This window comes from Toxorhynchites rutilus, chromosome 3, assembly GCF_029784135.1.
Source record: "Toxorhynchites rutilus septentrionalis strain SRP chromosome 3, ASM2978413v1, whole genome shotgun sequence".
Classification (NCBI taxonomy): domain Eukaryota; kingdom Metazoa; phylum Arthropoda; class Insecta; order Diptera; family Culicidae; genus Toxorhynchites; species Toxorhynchites rutilus.
The window spans coordinates 66,454,357-66,472,445 of record NC_073746.1 but is presented as its reverse complement, the minus strand read 5'-3'; the positions used below and the strand labels follow the sequence as shown (position 1 = coordinate 66,472,445).

General features: G+C 38.3%; 2 protein-coding genes across 11 annotated transcripts in view; both read left to right on the top strand.

The window, feature by feature from the left end:
* Positions 1-9,592, top strand: part of LOC129780073 (P protein) — a 248,822-nt gene extending 239,230 nt beyond the window's left edge. For all 10 annotated transcript variants that reach the window (XM_055787979.1, XM_055787980.1, XM_055787981.1 and 7 more), the window contains 5 exons: positions 3-160; positions 220-409; positions 7,563-7,710; positions 7,781-7,874; positions 7,944-9,592. In XM_055787979.1, coding sequence (XP_055643954.1) covers positions 3-160; positions 220-409; positions 7,563-7,710; positions 7,781-7,874; positions 7,944-8,028 — 675 coding nt within the window. In that variant the 3' untranslated portion in view covers positions 8,029-9,592. The remainder of the gene's footprint in view (positions 1-2; positions 161-219; positions 410-7,562; positions 7,711-7,780; positions 7,875-7,943) is intronic.
* A 4,612-nt stretch (positions 9,593-14,204) lies between these two features.
* LOC129778445 (uncharacterized) lies at positions 14,205-16,085 on the top strand. The gene is made up of 2 exons (XM_055785340.1): positions 14,205-15,619; positions 15,688-16,085. Exons 1-2 carry the CDS (start codon positions 14,240-14,242, stop codon positions 15,925-15,927), a joined length of 1,620 nt encoding a protein of 539 aa, XP_055641315.1. The 5' UTR covers positions 14,205-14,239; the 3' UTR covers positions 15,928-16,085.
* Positions 16,086-18,089: the final 2,004 nt, after the last annotated feature.

The window sequence follows — 18,089 nt, the reverse complement described above, 5'->3', positions numbered from 1 at the left end:
AGTACCCAATCAGAAACACCACCCTTTTGATCAAGTCCGCCGTTACGCTAGCCTTCGTGATTACGTTCTTCTTCCTGCACTCGGCTCCCGATATACAGAAGCTCTCACTCGGCTGGACAGCGCTGCTGGGAGCTGTACTGCTGCTAATTCTTGCCGACAGGTAAGCATTTGCGATGCGATGTTCACCAACGATCCGTGAAACGTAAAATTTCTCCACAGGGAAGACATCGAATCGGTGATTGCTCGCGTAGAGTGGTCCACCCTGCTGTTTTTTGCTGCCTTGTTCATCCTGATGGAGGCTCTCGCCGAGTTAGGGTTGATCGAGTGGATCGGCAGGCAGACGGAGAATGTTATTTTATCCGTATCGGAGGAATCTCGTCTCGCTGTTGCCCTGTTACTCATTCTCTGGGTAAGTATTGTGCCTGATGCAATTTGATAGAAATGTTAAGTGAGTAACAATGCATGTGAAGATACAAATGACGCGGCTTATGATATTATTTAGTTGTAGAGACGAATGAACTGTCAGAGTTTAAAGTCTCTCTAATTCATTACCGATTACCGATTATTTAGTTTCTGAGTTTCAAGAAAAAGGGTGGAACGATCATAATTTGGTCAACTTTAATTTGGCGTTTTTCAGTGAGCATTTAAAAAAAAACATGAACACTCTTCATTTTGTAGGTGTATGCGTGAAGAATAATTCTTCTGTTTTGATAAATCTCGACGATTCCGCATCATCCGTACTGCTAAACAACTCTCTATAATTTGAGGAGTGATCCCGGTCTGGAAGGTGCTACATATTAAAATATCACAATTTGAAACCTTATTGATCGATGTAGATTGTATGAATACGTTTTAAAAAAGATTTATGTGGAAAAATTACACTTTCAACAATGTGTTCCATTTCCATCGATCGAAAACACTACGGGGCAAAACGGGCCACCATGCGGTGCAATATGACCATGTTTATTGATTCAATAATTTAAGCATGTTTTCGTAGGGGAATAACGTAACGAGTTCATAAAACGAAAGCTTATTCTATTTTGCAACTTTTACGTGTATTTCATTGTATTCCATTCAGTTTTCATGTTTTCATGTTGGTCTACACCTGTTGAATAAAGATAATAATTTTTAGTTTACTTGCTGCTCCTATGGAAACGAAGATAGTTACTGGAATCACTGATGTTTTATCGACGTTGAATTGCCTTTTTGGTGTATTTCTGCTGTACGTCCTCCAGTAAATCGTAGAATTTCCCGACTGCAACGCGATTAAATCATTTAGTCCTAGCAGCGGATGTTGCTTCTGATGTCCGAAGTGAGATTTGTGGGTGACACTTTCGAAAACCAGTCAGCCAATCTATTCCGGCTAATTGCTTTTGACTATTGAAAGGGTTAGAAATATGGAGCAGCAAAGGGTCTGCACAACGTAGATAACGTTTAAGTGTTTCTCGCGAGACACAATGCACTAAGGATGCTTGTCACTCTGTCGTACTTCTCTTCGCTGCATTGTTGGCCGCGTTCAAGGTCTGTTACCACTTTTTACAATCGGATGTTCTGATATAATTCCACACCATGATTCCACATCTAACTATTTTCAACTATGTTTACAAATTTTGACAGCTGTTTTAACAGGTTATGTTGAAAAAATACCTGGTCATAATGGCTCAAGCAGGTATGCCCATTCCACCCCGTACAATCACGCTCAATAAAAATGAACCGTCCTTTACATGAAACGGCAAAGCAGCGCAATAAATCAGTGAAAATGTTCAGAAATAATACCAGTACGAATTGATACAAATAGCAGAGTCATAACTTTCAGCATGAAGCGTACAGAGCCTATTTTGTTGACTGTTTTTTTATATGTTTTTTTGTTGATATTTCTTTCAATATCTTTATACAACAATTGAATTTGAATACGGTTTTCACGGAGGTTCAATAACATGCCCAAACGAACGGTGGCCCGTTCGTAAAGAATGGCTAGTCAGAAAGACTGTAAAAATTTGTAGTAAGCGATGGGCAAAAAAAATGGTTCATTTGTAATCATTTTTCGACGAAGAACTACGATTAAACAGAGCTGCATTTTTTCATCAATGTCACTGACAACTGACGAGGCACGTTAGTCACTTCCTACTGACAAAATTCTCGGTCGAATGGTGACTGACAGAGTACGATGCAACAATTTGCCTGTTACTGAGTTTTGTCAATACGCTTTGACCGATTAAGTAGGCGGTAAAATTGTCCATAATGAATTGATGATTGTCGCAGATTGCATTTTATTTTCATCGAGCAAAGCTTCGGTTTTCATTCCGGTTGTTGCTTCTTGTATTTACTGAAGTAAATACTATGGTGAACACGCGATAACGTGTGAGCGATTGCAAACCATTTAGGCAACGGAATATATAATTGACCAAAACTTGAACAATCTCCACATGCTGAAATAATGAAGAAATTTCTCTTTTCGTTAAAATTTCTGCCTGACATCGAAAATCACGCATTTGAAAGTCCGTTTAGACTCAGTTATATCATTTGTCCTCCTGGAAGTTTTAGCATTTTATATAAGAATGGTATTCAGGTAGCAACGTGAACAAATGCATCCTGGTAAACGTGTAAACCTCCATTATATCAGGTGACATGGTATTTCTTGTCTTGACGATCAAAGTGCGCTGACTTGCAACATTCTTTGATGGTCAAAACAATCTGACAAACTATCTAGCATCAAAGAGTGAGGAATTTGTTTTGTCGGTTTATATTTTGTTGCACGTCGTTTGGTGGTAATGTTGCAATGGTCGTCATAGTAGTCCAAATATATGCAGTGACTGTGACAAATTGCAGCTCTGCGATTAAACGAAAAATATAGAGATCAAAATGAAAATTTAGACACTGAATACGTGAGAAAAAATTAAAGATTTCGATCGCTTATAACACGAGCATTTCTCAATAGATCGCAAAAATGTTTCAATCATTAATCAAAATCATTAATTGATAAGAAATATTATTACGCATCTACCACAATAAATAACAATTTTCCTTGAGTTAAACAATTGAATAATTTTGAAATGTCAAACATTGTCCAAACGCACAATGTGCCTCGTTTTGATTGGTCCAATTTATGTTCCTAAAATGTGTTCGACCAAAAGGGGCAACCAGCGTAACAGCGAAATATAATGGACAATAAAAAGTCTGCAGTCTGCGGAGAATTCAACGCCATTGTTCCACAAATATCACTAGCAAAGACTAACGTGTTTTCATCAATCAGACAACCGTAACACATGGCTTTCATGTAATCGATCCAGCACACAGTCATGATACTGATGTGAAATTACCTGCGGCTGCATTCATCGATCGCATCGGCAAAAAGAGGACAAAAATTTCGGCATCGTTAGAACTGAAATCAATCCATTGGCGCTTTCCAGGACCACTATACCTTTTATAAAAGATATCTTAAAATTTATTTAAAATACGATGAATTCATATTCATATTCGCATATTCAAATAATAAAATCTATAAACTGATTTTGGTGTTAATTTAGACGTGTTTTTATGCTTATTGATGGTTGGGGTTTTCGAGATCGATCCTTCAGTTTATAAGAAATCGTGCATGGTTTCCGAATTGAGCCGAATGGAAAGAAGAGATTTTCCAAAAGCGAGAGTTGTGTTCACTGTTATATTTACCACCAACACAATCAATTTCGAATTTTTGCTGCGAAAGATGCTGAATAGTATAATTTGTGAATTATTTGTTTAGGAGTGATATTTTTTGGAGCGCTGGAGATGTAATTTAACTAATTTTTACAGAAAAAGCTACTCGGATATTCGATAGATATTTAAATTGACAGCCCTTGGTATAGTACTACGTCTCTTCGGTTATGTCCAGACATTACTCACCCGTCTTTTTACAATAAGGTTGAACACAGTGTCGCACCTAATATGAGCGTTGACACATCTTCATAATTAGGTCAAAACCTTATCCTGCCGATAGATATCGTAGAGGGTATGTGATTGTCTTCTTTTCTATGATAAATGTACAGGGTCTTTCCGATTAAACGCTCACGCAACAAATTTTAGTAACTTCCACAAAAGTGAACCGATTTTTATTTTTAGACAACAAAAATAAAGCTTATTCTAGGACATTTTCGATGTGACCACCCCTTTTTTGATAACGCCTTTTTAACGGTGAACAACATTCTTCATGCACAACTCTAACATTACGACTTCGATGCTGTTGAAAATCCGAGTTATTACTTCTTTAAGTTCCTCCAAATTGTGTGGCTTATTAACATAGCAACGGTTCTTCACGTACCCCCAGATGTAGAGTACGACGAGAAATGTTGAAATTCTTTCCATAAGAAAACAAAAATTAATTAAGGCTTCGGTTGCTCGAGTAATACGATTTCACTAAAAATACACATTCTTGTAAATTGTACATCTTGACACTAAAAACCATCCGATCAGACTGAACGAGTAGCCGAATATTATCGTCCCGAAATGGGGAATGCAGTGTTACCATCGACGGAGCAAAAAAAAAATAATTGCAAGTTTTCTTGTCTTCTCCAATATGTTCCTGATGAAGCCAAATATTTAGCTGGGTATAGTGTAGAGATGGGCAAAACAGTCCACTTTGATTAACGGTTCATTCGCTAACCATTCATCTAAGTGAACCAATTCTTGTGAACCGTTCTTTCGCTCTTTCGCTCTTTCGCTCAGTGGTATCAATATGGACATCAAAAACAACATAGAATGTTAGCTAGCCTCCAACATACATAGACAGCCATTCATATCCTAGCATTTTTTATTTGTATGGAATTTCTATTTTTGAAATTACGTGAGAAAGAAAAGGTGATTCTCCTTTGAAAGTCGCAAAATGTATGTGAAAATATTTTTATCAGCCAACAATAGTATATAGAATATGTTCAATTTTTATATTTTCTGTTAGACAGTTCACTCTCGATCAGTTCGTTCACGAACAGTTCGTTTCCAAATAGTTCACTCGAAAACAGTTCGTTCAAAATAGTTCACTCTCAATCAGTTCGCTCCCGAACAGTTCACTCGCAAACAGTTCGTTCGGAATCAGTTCGTTCGCAAACCGGTCGCTCGCTATCAGTTCGTGTGTTAAAAAAGAACGACCGTTCGTTCACTCTTTTTGGCGAAGTAGTTCTTTCGTACCGTTCGCGAACGGTTTGTCAATCTCTAGTATAGTGGAAGCCTACCAAATCTGCCAAAACTGTATAGGACCCTCGTGGTCTGCAATGTACAGTAGAATACGCTTTTCGGGCATTCTTGCTTGTACATCTAAGAGTCCATAGACCCGTTTGTAAGTAAATATCGCTTTTGCGCCCGAAAATTTCAAAAAAATTATAGGAGATTGTGTCCAAGACACGACCACTTTGTTGACGTAGAACTACGCTGTTATTTCGTTCAAGTTGCTTGTTAATAACTTCGGATATTATTTTACACACACATTTATCTCCGCTTTGCGCTCTTCTTAACAGAAGCCCTTTCTATTGATATTTCCGGTCTCGATAAGCTTAGCTGTCATCCTTGGTGGTGATAGTTTTGCTACTGTCTTGAGAAATCAAATCACACACAAAATCCCCGAATAATTATTTTCTTGGTGAGCCGATTATAGCCTTGTTTGATGATTCCTTACACAATTGTGTGGTTCATAACCTTAATGGAATGGTGTCGGTTTGATGTAATGATTGGAATGCTAGAGACATCAGCAAGTAATTTGGTCTCGTCCACAGCTCAATCTGAAACGAAGACATGTGATGACGCAAAAAAAGAAAGAACGAGCGATTTTCATTGCTTCGTATCTAGAACGATACTGAAAGTTTGCCTCAATGAGATCCAATATTTATGCTCTAGCCCAGTGGTTTTCAACCTTTTTTGCTCAATTCCCCTCTTTACGAGAATTAATCCCAGTGCTTCACCCCTATCGGTATTTTGTTTGAAAGTCTGTATATAGTTTTATATTTGTATCTGATTACAAAAAAAAGGTATATAAAGCTAGGAAAGTCAGTATGGCACCTGCGCCTGAACGATTTCCGCCAAAATCGTAATTCTTGAAAACCTGGTCAAAAGCACACCTCATGTCATCGATGTCCACTCTGTTACTCTAACTCTGTCACTCTGTCAGCAGCATTGTAGGAAATCCAGATTCACATAAATTCTACGCAAAAGACAACAACACTCGTAACGCTTTTTTCTGCATATCATTTCCGATCATTTGTAGATCGATGAGTTTGTTCTGAAATTGATCCGAAATAATTCACATTATCATTCACTGACAAAAGTCTTCCAAACATTGCGAAGTTGTTCAACTGAACATTACATTTCAGATTTGGAAATGTTTGCCGAGGATCGCTAATTTTAGCGCATCCAATAAATTTTTTGTGGCAATTTTTGCTTATCATTGTCATCTTCAAAGCGTACAAATGTGCAATATTCCCTTGCACAATTCCCCCTTTTAATGACCAAATTCCCCACTAGGGGGGAATTCCCCACCGGTTGAAAATCATTGCTCTAGGCAAATATTCCAGTTCGTTCATTCTTCTTCTTCTTCTTCTTCTTCTTCTTCTTCTTCTTTTTCTTCTTTTTCTTCTTCTTCATCTTCTCTTCTTTGTTCACGGATTTTAAATCATTCCCCTACGTTGATCGCTGATAAGTTGCTCGTTATTAACGGCATGGAAGGGAAGCTCACAAATGACAAATGTATGGGAAAATGGAAATGCTTCTAGTTTTCATCATTTTAAAACCATTTACACACCAGGGGATTGTAACATATAGCATAAAAAAATCTTAGAGAATTTCAGACTCGTTTGGTATGTAAATTGTCAAAATCCGTTCGCGGCAAAAATAGTTATTAACGTTAACTTTATTTCAAAAAAACGTGACCTGTTTTCTGATTTGGTGGCACCCTTAATGAAAAACGTAGTTGTACGTCAAAATGGGTTCTCAGACATACGATCGAAATGGACACACATTGTTACATGACGTCTATTGCGTTGTAAACATAACAATGTGCGTAACATTGAGTGCGGCTAAAGAAAGTGTTCAACGTTTAGCAAATAGCGACTTAAAAGTGATATATTACCCGCTATATTCGGCAGACATAGCTCCTTCAGATTACCACTCTTCTCGGATGATATTATACGGGAGTGCGATTAGGTTTGATAATTGGACTGCCTCAGAAGATGTATTCATGAGAAATCATAAAATTCTCCTTGGAATTAATAATTCTTTTATCTTCTCGACAAGCGATGTTTTTCTATTTGCACAAAAGGTCATGTCACATTTAAATATCAGTTTATCTAATAAGGCCTAGTATGCAACCGGTTTGAGAATTGAGAATCACAATCTAGAATAAATTAAAATAAGAACAATTTTCTTCATAGGGATCCAGTCATAAGATATTCCTTTTTTTTTGCTATTCCTTTTCAAACGAATTTTTTACCTTACTAACCTTACGGAGTTCTATTCTTACTGTCCAGCTACAACAATCCTATTAACTTGAGCCTTCATGATTCCGATCATTGTCGAATAAATATTATTGTTCTTTCTCTCAGGTATCTGCATTTGCATCCGCATTCGTCGACAATATCCCGCTGACAACGATGATGGTGAAAATCGCAATTGGTTTGGCGGAGAATGAGGCCCTCGGTCTCCCCCTGCAGCCATTGGTTTGGGCGCTGGCCCTAGGAGCTTGTTTGGGAGGTATGGTTTTGCGATCGCACACACACTGATAATGCTTTACCACCAGAACATACATTTCCGTTCATTCCAGGTAATGGTACGTTGATCGGTGCCTCCGCAAACGTTGTGTGTGCTGGTGTTGCTGAGCAACACGGCTACAGGTTCACCTTTATAGAATACTTCAAGTGAGTAGTCATAGAATTGAATCCCGAACGCTTTCTACACCAATACATCAATGATTTCTATTTCCACAGGGTCGGTTTCCCGGTGATGGTCGGCAGTGTGATCGTATCCACCATCTACCTGATGTTTGCCCACGTGGTGTTCACGTGGCATTGATCCCAGCTACAAGCATACACGAAGATAACGATCATATTGACTCGTGCGCTGCCATGCTTGAAGTTGTGTACGTTTGGTCATCGGTCTACTCCGACGACGCCACGAGCAAGCAGACTTCTAGAAACGTTTATACTAATGGCACCGAGAGTTTCCGAGCACAAACGGACCCCAACGACAGATAGATAAATCAAATAATGTGATATCCTTCCGAAATCCCGATCAGCTGTAGATTTCCTACTGTTTATGTCTATAGTCGCGTACACTAATGTTTAGAAGATTATTGCTGTGTGACAGTTGAGCGAAACTGGTAACTTAGTCTAGAACCATAGGAACATCCCGTTCGTCAATTTTATTTCAAGGCAAGAATCATCGAACCTAAGCCCCATTTCTGGAAATTAACTCAGGCAGTTCCCCACATATTCAATGTTGGGATAGGCTGCATCGAGCAAGTTTTCGCGCGAACTCAGCAAGACCAGAAGCCCCGAATCCCCCCGACGAGCATTGTCCTTGTGTCCTTTCTTGCTCGATTTCTACTTCAACATCAGTAGTCAGTAATACGTAATATTTAAATCTTACTCGTATTTTTCCCTTTGTTTATCACTTTTGTTTTGTATTGTATATTTACAAAAAGAAAATGTTGAAATTAGTTGTATCGACGCTGATGCTCTACCATAAAGTGTATACAAAAATTTAGTTAAATCAGAAATAGCTAAATTAAAATAGTGAAATAAAACAGCAAGTCATAAATGTGTTTTCAGTTTGAGTGAAACAGTAAGCAAACGACATTCCACGAAAGTAAAACCAGCGGAAATAGGAAAAGCAAGAGTTAGCTAATCTAATCGAACGATGCGACCGGCAAAAGAGACAAGTTGGTTGATTAGGAAATGAGTATATTTTTAGAAGTTTAATTTATTTACAAACCCTATTGCCACCAAACAAAAGTCAACCGAAGCTGGCGAGGATTAGAACTAATTAGTAACAATACTGTTTAGAGCAGAATTCAACATCATTAAACTAGAGCGAAAAGCAAGTTATATAGTGTTATTTGATTCTAATTGTACGAAACAGATAATGCAAAAGTTCGTTATTAAGCGCAGTTACTATTGAGTACGTTCAGTTTCGAGATTTAGTGAACGAAGGGCGGAACAATGATAAAGCACACAAAGAAAGTAAAAAGAGGAAAAAATCGTTGAAATAAACTAATATTTAAAACTATTTAATTAGTGGTAACGAGAAAAACAGAGAGCGCAAATGAAAAACGAGTATACATTGGTGATGACTTATTTCCACGGACGGACATCAGATTGTAACAATTGGAAGTACCGAATTGGAGAAACCGTTTGCCATCGACAATGAACAGAATTAAGTTAGAAACATAATTTTCCTACTCTGCTCTGCTATAGATTACTCAAAGAGTTGTTTTTTTTTTCGAAGAAACATGAGAGAACAGAGTGGGATTCAATGTTACAGGAGAAAGACGGAGACAATTAGGAACAAGATTCGTGAAGAAATAATTTATATTCAAATAAATGCAAGTATAGATAATAGACACATTTGAAATATGGTTATGATGATTTACTGATCGATGACAAGTTCTATCATTCAAACTAACAATATTATAATTTCCTCATGGAAGACTAAGCTTGTAAGACGATCAAAATGTTTTTTGGGGAAACATTATATTAGGTGTGAAAAATATTCTCGCGTCGAAAATGGATTACTGGTTTTCAGTCTGGTAATTTGAATATATGTGGAAAATTGAAATCAATTGATTACATCCGGCAATTGACATTTGTACAAAGCAGAACTCGAAAAGTAACTCGATACTTGAGTGTCTCATGAGCTGAGTGCAAGGATTAGAGTAACATCTGATCTACAGAATTAATTAAAATCATATCGGGTCAATGTGTTACAATTGATTTTATAAGTTTATAGTTCTCATATGACTTTGCAGGATTTTTCTGTTGCAAATTTTGTTTGAATCTATTTATTCTTATCGCAATAAAAACAGATCTTGTTAAGAATAAGGGTTTTTGACCTGACATAGACAGAGTATAATCTGGATACCTGAGTTGGAATGAGGTAACACGAAAACCGGTGCAACCGGTGATGCCGCCAGGTCATCAATGAGGAAGAAGGCCAACACAACGGATAACCGCCGACTGGAAATATAAACGCTATCATTGATTTTTTTTTTCAAAAAGTACTGTACATTTCATATGAACTGAAACCTCGGACATGAGAAAGATGTGTGCAAAGAAGGTACAGTTGCCTTAAAATGGAAAGGAACTGCAAGTGCCCGGTCATCTTCAAGGTTCCTGAGCAACAAATACTAAGTAGGAGGAAGAAGGAAAGAGGGATGAAGGTGAGATAGCGAATACTTGAGCTTATCGCTAGTGAACGTGAAATTAAACATCTTTATATACAAAACGACATTGCACATATACAATGATTTATTGTGTGTAAGAATATTCTTATATGAATATATAAATTCACTGGTATTAGTATTTACGCATGAACATTGATATGTCAATACCTGTATTTGATAGCACTACACGTTAGCTGTCGAGCGTACAGTATGACATATAGTTTCCTTTTGTACTGGAAACAGAATTTTATTTCATACTAGCTGACCCGGCAAACTTCGTCTCGCCCAAAATTTATTTTTTGTTAGCACATTCACGTTTTCTTGCTAAGCGCACGTTCATGGATCCAATCGCAGAACTGTTCGTTGATTGATTTTCTAATCTACCCTTTAAAATTACCTTTCACTATAAGATTTCTAGTACTTCTACTAAAACTTGTCATTATTTTATTATTTTCAGACACAATTCTCGTTCAAGATTTTTCAACTGCTTGCAAATAACATTTTTCTCCGTTACATGGATTAAATGTTTGATACAGAAAATACGATAGAATAAAGACAGTCCAAAATCGGACAATTCCTTTCTCGAGTTTTGCTCTTATCAACACATTAGGTGATCCATTTTTATTTATATGTATAGAAGAAGATATAGAAGTGCGTTTTGTCACATTGAAATTCATTTCCCCTTTCGAACAAAAATCAATTTCGTTAGCGCAAACATCAAATGAACTAACAACGCTTGTCACTATGTAATTTAGAACATTGCGAATTGAATTTTCCGAATTTTCCCATTTACCTTCAGAGTTTTCCGAAAATTTTCAATAGTCATGTTCGGTTGGAATATGTTTGGTTAAAATATATGTATTATTTTTACGGGACCCCCTCTCCATTTCAGAGGAGGGAGGGGTGTCATACCATCATAGTAACATTTCTCGTATTCAAAAACCTTCACATGCCAAATTTGGCTCCATTTGATTGATTAGTTTTTGAGTTATGCAGAAATTTGTGTTTCATTTGTATGGTAGCCTCCCCACAGAGAGGAGGAAGGAGTGTCGAACCACCATAGATACGTTTATCGATCCCTAAAACCTCTATATGCTAAGTTTAATTCCATTTGTTTGATTAGTTCTCGAGTTGTTCCTCCTCTTTAAAGAGGAGAAAGGTGTGTCAAACCACCATAAAAACATTTATCGCTCCCTAAAACCTCTATATGCCCAATTTGGTTCCAATTGCTTGACTAGTTATCGAGTTATGCAGAAATTTGTGTTTCATTTGTATGGCAGACCCCCCCTAAGAGAGGGTGGAGGAGTATCTAACCACCATAGAAACATTTATTGCATCCTAAAACCGCCTCATGCCAAATTTGATTTCGTTTGCTTGATTGATTCTCGAGAAATGCAGAAATTTGTGTTTCATTTGTAAGGCAACACCGGCCTTGCTCGAATATAACGCATTGCCGACACCCAAAATTTCACCAAAAATTTGCACAATCCATCGCTCACTCTCATTCACTCTGGATGAAATACAAAACACCATCTGTTTCTTCCAGACGGTGTCACGAATGTTCAATTCTATTTACCAGAATTCGACACTCATAGTAATGTTCTTATGAGTTAGACAGTACTCGATGAACACCGCGATTATGTCTGCGAGAGTAAGTTTAGCTACCACGGCTTCAAATCCTTCATCAACGCAATTTTCACCATCATCTGCCATGCAGTGCCATCTTCCAGCCCAAACATTCTCTCCGTTGTTCTAAGAAAGCGAATTGAAGATTCCCACTCACAGGGGCCGATCATCTACAAAAATGTAACGATCTTACATAACTCTAACCAATCTACAGCATTTCAAGTAGCAGCTTATTCATGCTGGTTCGATACATTGCTGCTCTTTTTACGCGCAATAAAGGAAATGTACATTCACTTTCGTGTACGCTCCTTTCGCTTTACGTTCATTCGTTTCATTCTTCACACCGAAGCGATGTTTTCAATGGTATTATTCAAAGCGAATTTCAACATTCATTTATTCGAGCAGTTCATATTCAAGCAAAAGTTTCGTAGGTGTATTCGGAGCGTACTCACTGAAACAAAAAAGTGGAAAAGGTAAAAAGTTGAACAGTAGACCAACATGCGTAAACAGTTGCATGTCCCGGTGGTGTAGTGGTAAGTGTGACGGCTATGCCTCTACTCTTTTGGAAGACGGTTCGGGACAATCAATTGAATAACTGCCCCGAGTTCCTTTATTTTTTCACTGTCAAATGAACCTTACGGCATACTGAAGTGCAGGGCTTTACAATTTCACTTCAAATGACACATCGTCACTCAATGAATACCTTTCAATTTGCTGCAAACTCATGCAGGGTGAATTCACCCTCAATTGTGACAATTCGGTGTCGCCATCTAGTGGATTTTATGGATGTATGAGGAAAAAGTAAACAAACCGTGTATTTTTCAACTGTATTTTGAGTGCTATTTTTTCTCGGATTCTTTTGTAGTTCATGAAAAAAGGCGAAGTCTGGGGAGTAAGCAGGATGCTCGAACACAGTCCATTTGAATTGTTTCAATTGCTTTTGAGTTACGCGAGCAGAATGGGGCCGCGCCTTATCGTGGATGAGGAACACTCCTTTCATCAATAAACCTGGCCTTTTGTTCTTAATCGCGGTTCTTAATCGGTCCAAAACTTCACAATAGTACGGTGATGAAACAGGCGTTCGGCGGTCAACGATTCGATAACACTGAAGAAATTCGTGACGCAGTTACATCGTACTTCAAAAAGGTGGACGCTATGCACTTCGCGCTCGGAATAGAAAAACTCGTGCCACGCTATGAAAAATGCCTCGAACGTTACGGCGATCATCATCGACAGTAACGTAAATGATTCCCCCGGGGCCACAATCCACACCACACGGTACCTTAGGTGGGATGCATTGGCAGCTCTCGATTGCTTGTGACTGCTCATCAGACCCAATATGACAAAAATGTTCTTCATCACAGAAGGCAACTTTTCATTTAAGAAAAATACGTTTTCAACATAGAAATGATTTTGATAATCGAATTCAATGATTCGGAAGCATTGTTTGTTTCCTCTTTCAGTAATGATATGGCAATGAAAGCTACACTACTGTAATTTTGACACATGACGCGAATCACGTGTAATCCGTCAAAAACTCACAACAGCAAAAAATCATCCATTATTACCAAGTTCCAAACCAAAAAACACGTGAACATTCTTTTTCAAAATTATTCACAAAGAGTTTTAGCTCTGAGGGTATCGTTCTGTACGAGGATATTGTACATCAGATTATATTCGTGTAATATTTGCTATTTCAATACTTTTCAACTGTGTCCACAAATGACTCAATTTTTAAATAAGCAATTTCAAGATTCTGCTAATTACATTATATGTATATGATGCGAACATCTTAGCACACCAGTAGGAAACATCAACCCACTTTGGTCGCAGATTGAAATACATTCATCAGAAAAAATTGTGGAAATGGTAAAACTGGCATCCCTAACGAACCAAACGAACCAAAGTGTTCATGCGGTTCATCACGGCTCATGTGAAAAATCCTGCAATGATTGCATTCAGATTACGTACACCTGTACTCGTTCAAAGCAAAATTCAAAATTCAGCTGCATCCTCGAAATACCTAGATTCACTCACACACATTGTTATTCCTAGATTATATAGTGTGAATTCACATAAGTATTGTGGATCACTCACCTCACAGGATAAGCGCTAGCACACAACCACATCTTACCGCAGGAAAACTACCAGCTCATCCAGGGCCATGCCGGTTTTCAAATGTTCAACTGTTGTATCAGTTTGAATCAGTTTGCAACGATGGCACTCGATCGTGTGCCACCAGAGGTTCTCCAGATAATATTCGATTATTTGACTAAAAGTGAACAGCTAGAGAAAACTCAAATCACCCGTCGGTGGAATCAGCTTTCGTTCCGAAAAACCCACCTGGTCCTGGCGAACGCTGAACAGCTGATCGATGAAGATATTCTCGGAAGGACAACTCGTGGATACAGCTGTTTCTCGATTGATTTTAAGTTCATTAAGAAGTACGAAGAAGAAGAAGAATTGCGGTCAAGATTGGCGATTTGTGCTAATAAATTCTCTCTACGATCACTGAATTTGTATAATATACCAACGGACACGCTTATTTCATTCATCCATGAGCATCGTGATTGGTTGCGTAGTGTGACTGAACTAGCCATAACAGCCTCTAATCGGGTGGATTTGAGCAACATAGAAGTGAAACTAGAATTACCGAAACTGCGTAAATTTAGGTGGGTTTTCATCGACAGAAGTGGTTCTTCTTTTTTGCCATCGGTTACACTAAGAGCGCCACAATTGAAGGAGATAGATTTGAACTGCTACGACTCGACCCATCCATCGGTAGTTTTGGAAAACGCTACCAGACTCGAATCACTGAGAGTAAAGGGATTTAAACTGATTTCGAATGTGATCGCCGCAGATTCAGTAATGTTTTTGAGGATTTATGAAGTAGATCAACCGTTTGAATGGTGCTCTGAACATATAAAATTCCAGAGACTGGGGGAATTGAGTATATGCGCATGTAATGTGAACATCCAGTCGCAAAAGTTGCTGTCAACTTTAGCAAATTTGCAAACGCTCATCATAGAATCAGAGAAGACCAACCCCATTGACCTAGGCATCATAGCTCGCGCATTGCCACAACTCAAAGAGCTCAGATTATCCTATGCAGAATGGACATATAAGTCGGACGTGCTTAGTTTTCCCTTTCTCCAAATATTCGACGTTCACAGCTCGTTGAGGACTCAGACCACTGACGATGCCCCCCTAAGCGTAAATGCCCCACACTTGATGGTTCTCAAGGGCACACCGAAAAACATCGAACAACTCGAATTTACCAACTTCGCAACCATTAAGACTCTTATTGCGCTCGGGCAGTATCTAAACTTCAGGCGGCCACGTTTGTTCGGTTCGGTGAGAAATTTATACATGGAGATAACATGTCACGTTCCCGATCAATTACTGGTGACCGAAAGTATTCACCAATTCCCGAACCTAACGCACCTAACGGTAATATTGCATAACAAACAATCGCCTGTGAATCTCAGTGGAAATCTGATTGCGATAAGCTTCCCCAATTTGCGCTATCTGCATCTGCGGTATTTCGATTTGGACAGTGATTTTATGTCTGGTGTACTGAGGTCTAATACATTGTCGGTAAATAAGCTTCCTCTCCCTGTACAATATCAAGGGGGTCGACACTAATTCAGTTTCATTTCTTTCAGACCCTTATCTTGGAGGAAGGTAGCCTTGCTTCCGGAACGATCGATGTGATGAGATTGGAACATTTCTACATGCGGAACGTCAAGATTCCAACGAGTCTCGATGATTTTGCCGATTTTGGCACGCTATTAAAACTGGTGCGCCCTCGCCCGAGAGGTAATAAATATAGCACAAAAATATTGAACGAGACGTTCATCAAGAGTCGAGAAGAGTTTCTGACGGATTTACAGCTTTGTGTATAAAGTTTGGAACATTTTGAATGATGTTATTACAACTATTGTTGGGAATTGTATCCACTACTAGGAATTGATGGTTTATAGCTTATATTGTTCTTTTTTATTTTTTACCATTGAATATATTCAGACAAAAATTTTCGAACCTAATTCGAATGATCCTAAAATGTGATGATCTATTTGACCGACTCGATATCACAAGCTGGGCCCGGCAAAGTCATATTCAACTGAGGGTCGCCAGGGGACTTGTGGAACCATCGGCCTTTGCATTCAATTGGAAATGTCTTTTTGCTTCTTCCACCCTTAGAAAAATCCTCGGTCGAAAACTACTAAATACATTTGGTAATGCAAAATTAGTAGAATGTACAAATTTTTTGTACATATTGTCAACAAACCCGCATCCCTACCAAAGATTAGTATATTTTACTCGATAACATTAGTAAGCTTGGATATTGTCATATCTGAAAATTGGTGAGAAAAGCGCGTATTAACCATTTTCATTGTTCCCATAAGGCAATACGGAGGTATAATAAGGATATAATTCTGATACGTGCATTTTCGGCGAGAAAATGTAGCCGATATTGGGCTTCCGAATCATGGTTCTGCTTGACATATGTGTTTATTAGTACGGTCGAAAATGACTATAGAATGGTAGTATTTACCAAAAAATTCGTTATATTTACTAATTATTTCTCTCAGTGCAGTAGTTTCCCTGTCAACATAAATCGAATACTAGAGGTGGGTTATATATGTGATATAACCGCAAGGTGGACGTAGACTACAGTTGGCTTACCTTCGGTTTCTTCACCTCCGCTTAAGATTTAAGTGAGGCTTAACGGCAAGTTAAGCCTCGCTTAACTTTTTTCCCATTTCTTCACCTCCGCTTAACGGCTAAGCCAGGGTTTAATAAAGCCAGGCTTAGGCTAAGCGTCGCTTATCTTAAGCGGTGGTCTATGACCGCTTAACGCCGTTAAGGGGTCGATTTTCAGTTTTTGCTTTTCTTCACTGTTGTGCTTTGGTAGTAGTAGCAGATATTTTTTCAGCCATTCAACTAGTATTAAAAACGATTTTATACAAAATGTCTTGTTATCGTAATTGTGTTTGGGATACATATTATTGGAGATTTTTAGATGATGATGAAGAAAATAGTGAACAATACGGCGAATTACTATTAGCACGTCGTCAATATAAAATGCGTGTTCGAATAAATATTGATAATTGGGACGATCTGGATTTCTTTATGAGATTTCGTCTTCAGAAGAGTACGGTCATGATGATACTGGATATCATACAACCTTCTTTAGAAATCGATGAGACAAGGTAGAAAATATAACCTGTATTGCAGCGTATCTGAAAGATATAATTCTTACATCCTTTGTATCTATGTTTTGCAGATCGCGTTATATTCAGCCATTAGTACAATTATTGGTGGCTCTTCGATTCTACGCACTAGAGTCGGTGCAGATAGCCGTCGCTGATTTTGCTGGTATTTGCATTTCTTCTGTGTGTCGTATCATTCGTCGTGTATCTTTTGCGTTAGCTCAATTACGGTCGCGGTTTATCAAGATGCCGAAAACGCAGCATGAACTACATGCAGCAAGTCGTGAGTTTTACTCAATCGCAAAATTTCCTCGAACAATTGCTTCAATTGATTGTACGCACGTCAAAATACAATCACCTGGTGGTGATCATGCCGAAAACTACAGAAATCGAAAATCATGGTTTTCGATAAACGTGCAAACAGTCAGCTCTGCAAATTTGAAAATTTTGAATATTGTCACAAGGTGGCCTGGAGCATCCCACGACCAACACATCTTTAATAACTCTTCACTGAAGATGCAGCTTGAGCGAGGAGATTATGGACACTTTATAATCGTAGGCGATTCCGGGTATCGTAATACAAAATATCTGGAAACACCGTTTCTTAGATGTGAAACCGCAGCCGAAAATTTGTATAACGAAAGTCAAATCCGTACTCGTAATGTTGTGGAGCGATCATATGGTGTTTGGAAGCGACGATTTCCAGTACTTTCTTTGGGAATGCGTGTGATAATTTCTACAGTACAGCTAATAATTGTTGCATGTGCAGTGTTACATAATATAGCAATCGATGCCAAAGAGGAGGTTCCACCACCAGAGATAGAAGGATTTGAAGAAATGTTAGCTGCAAC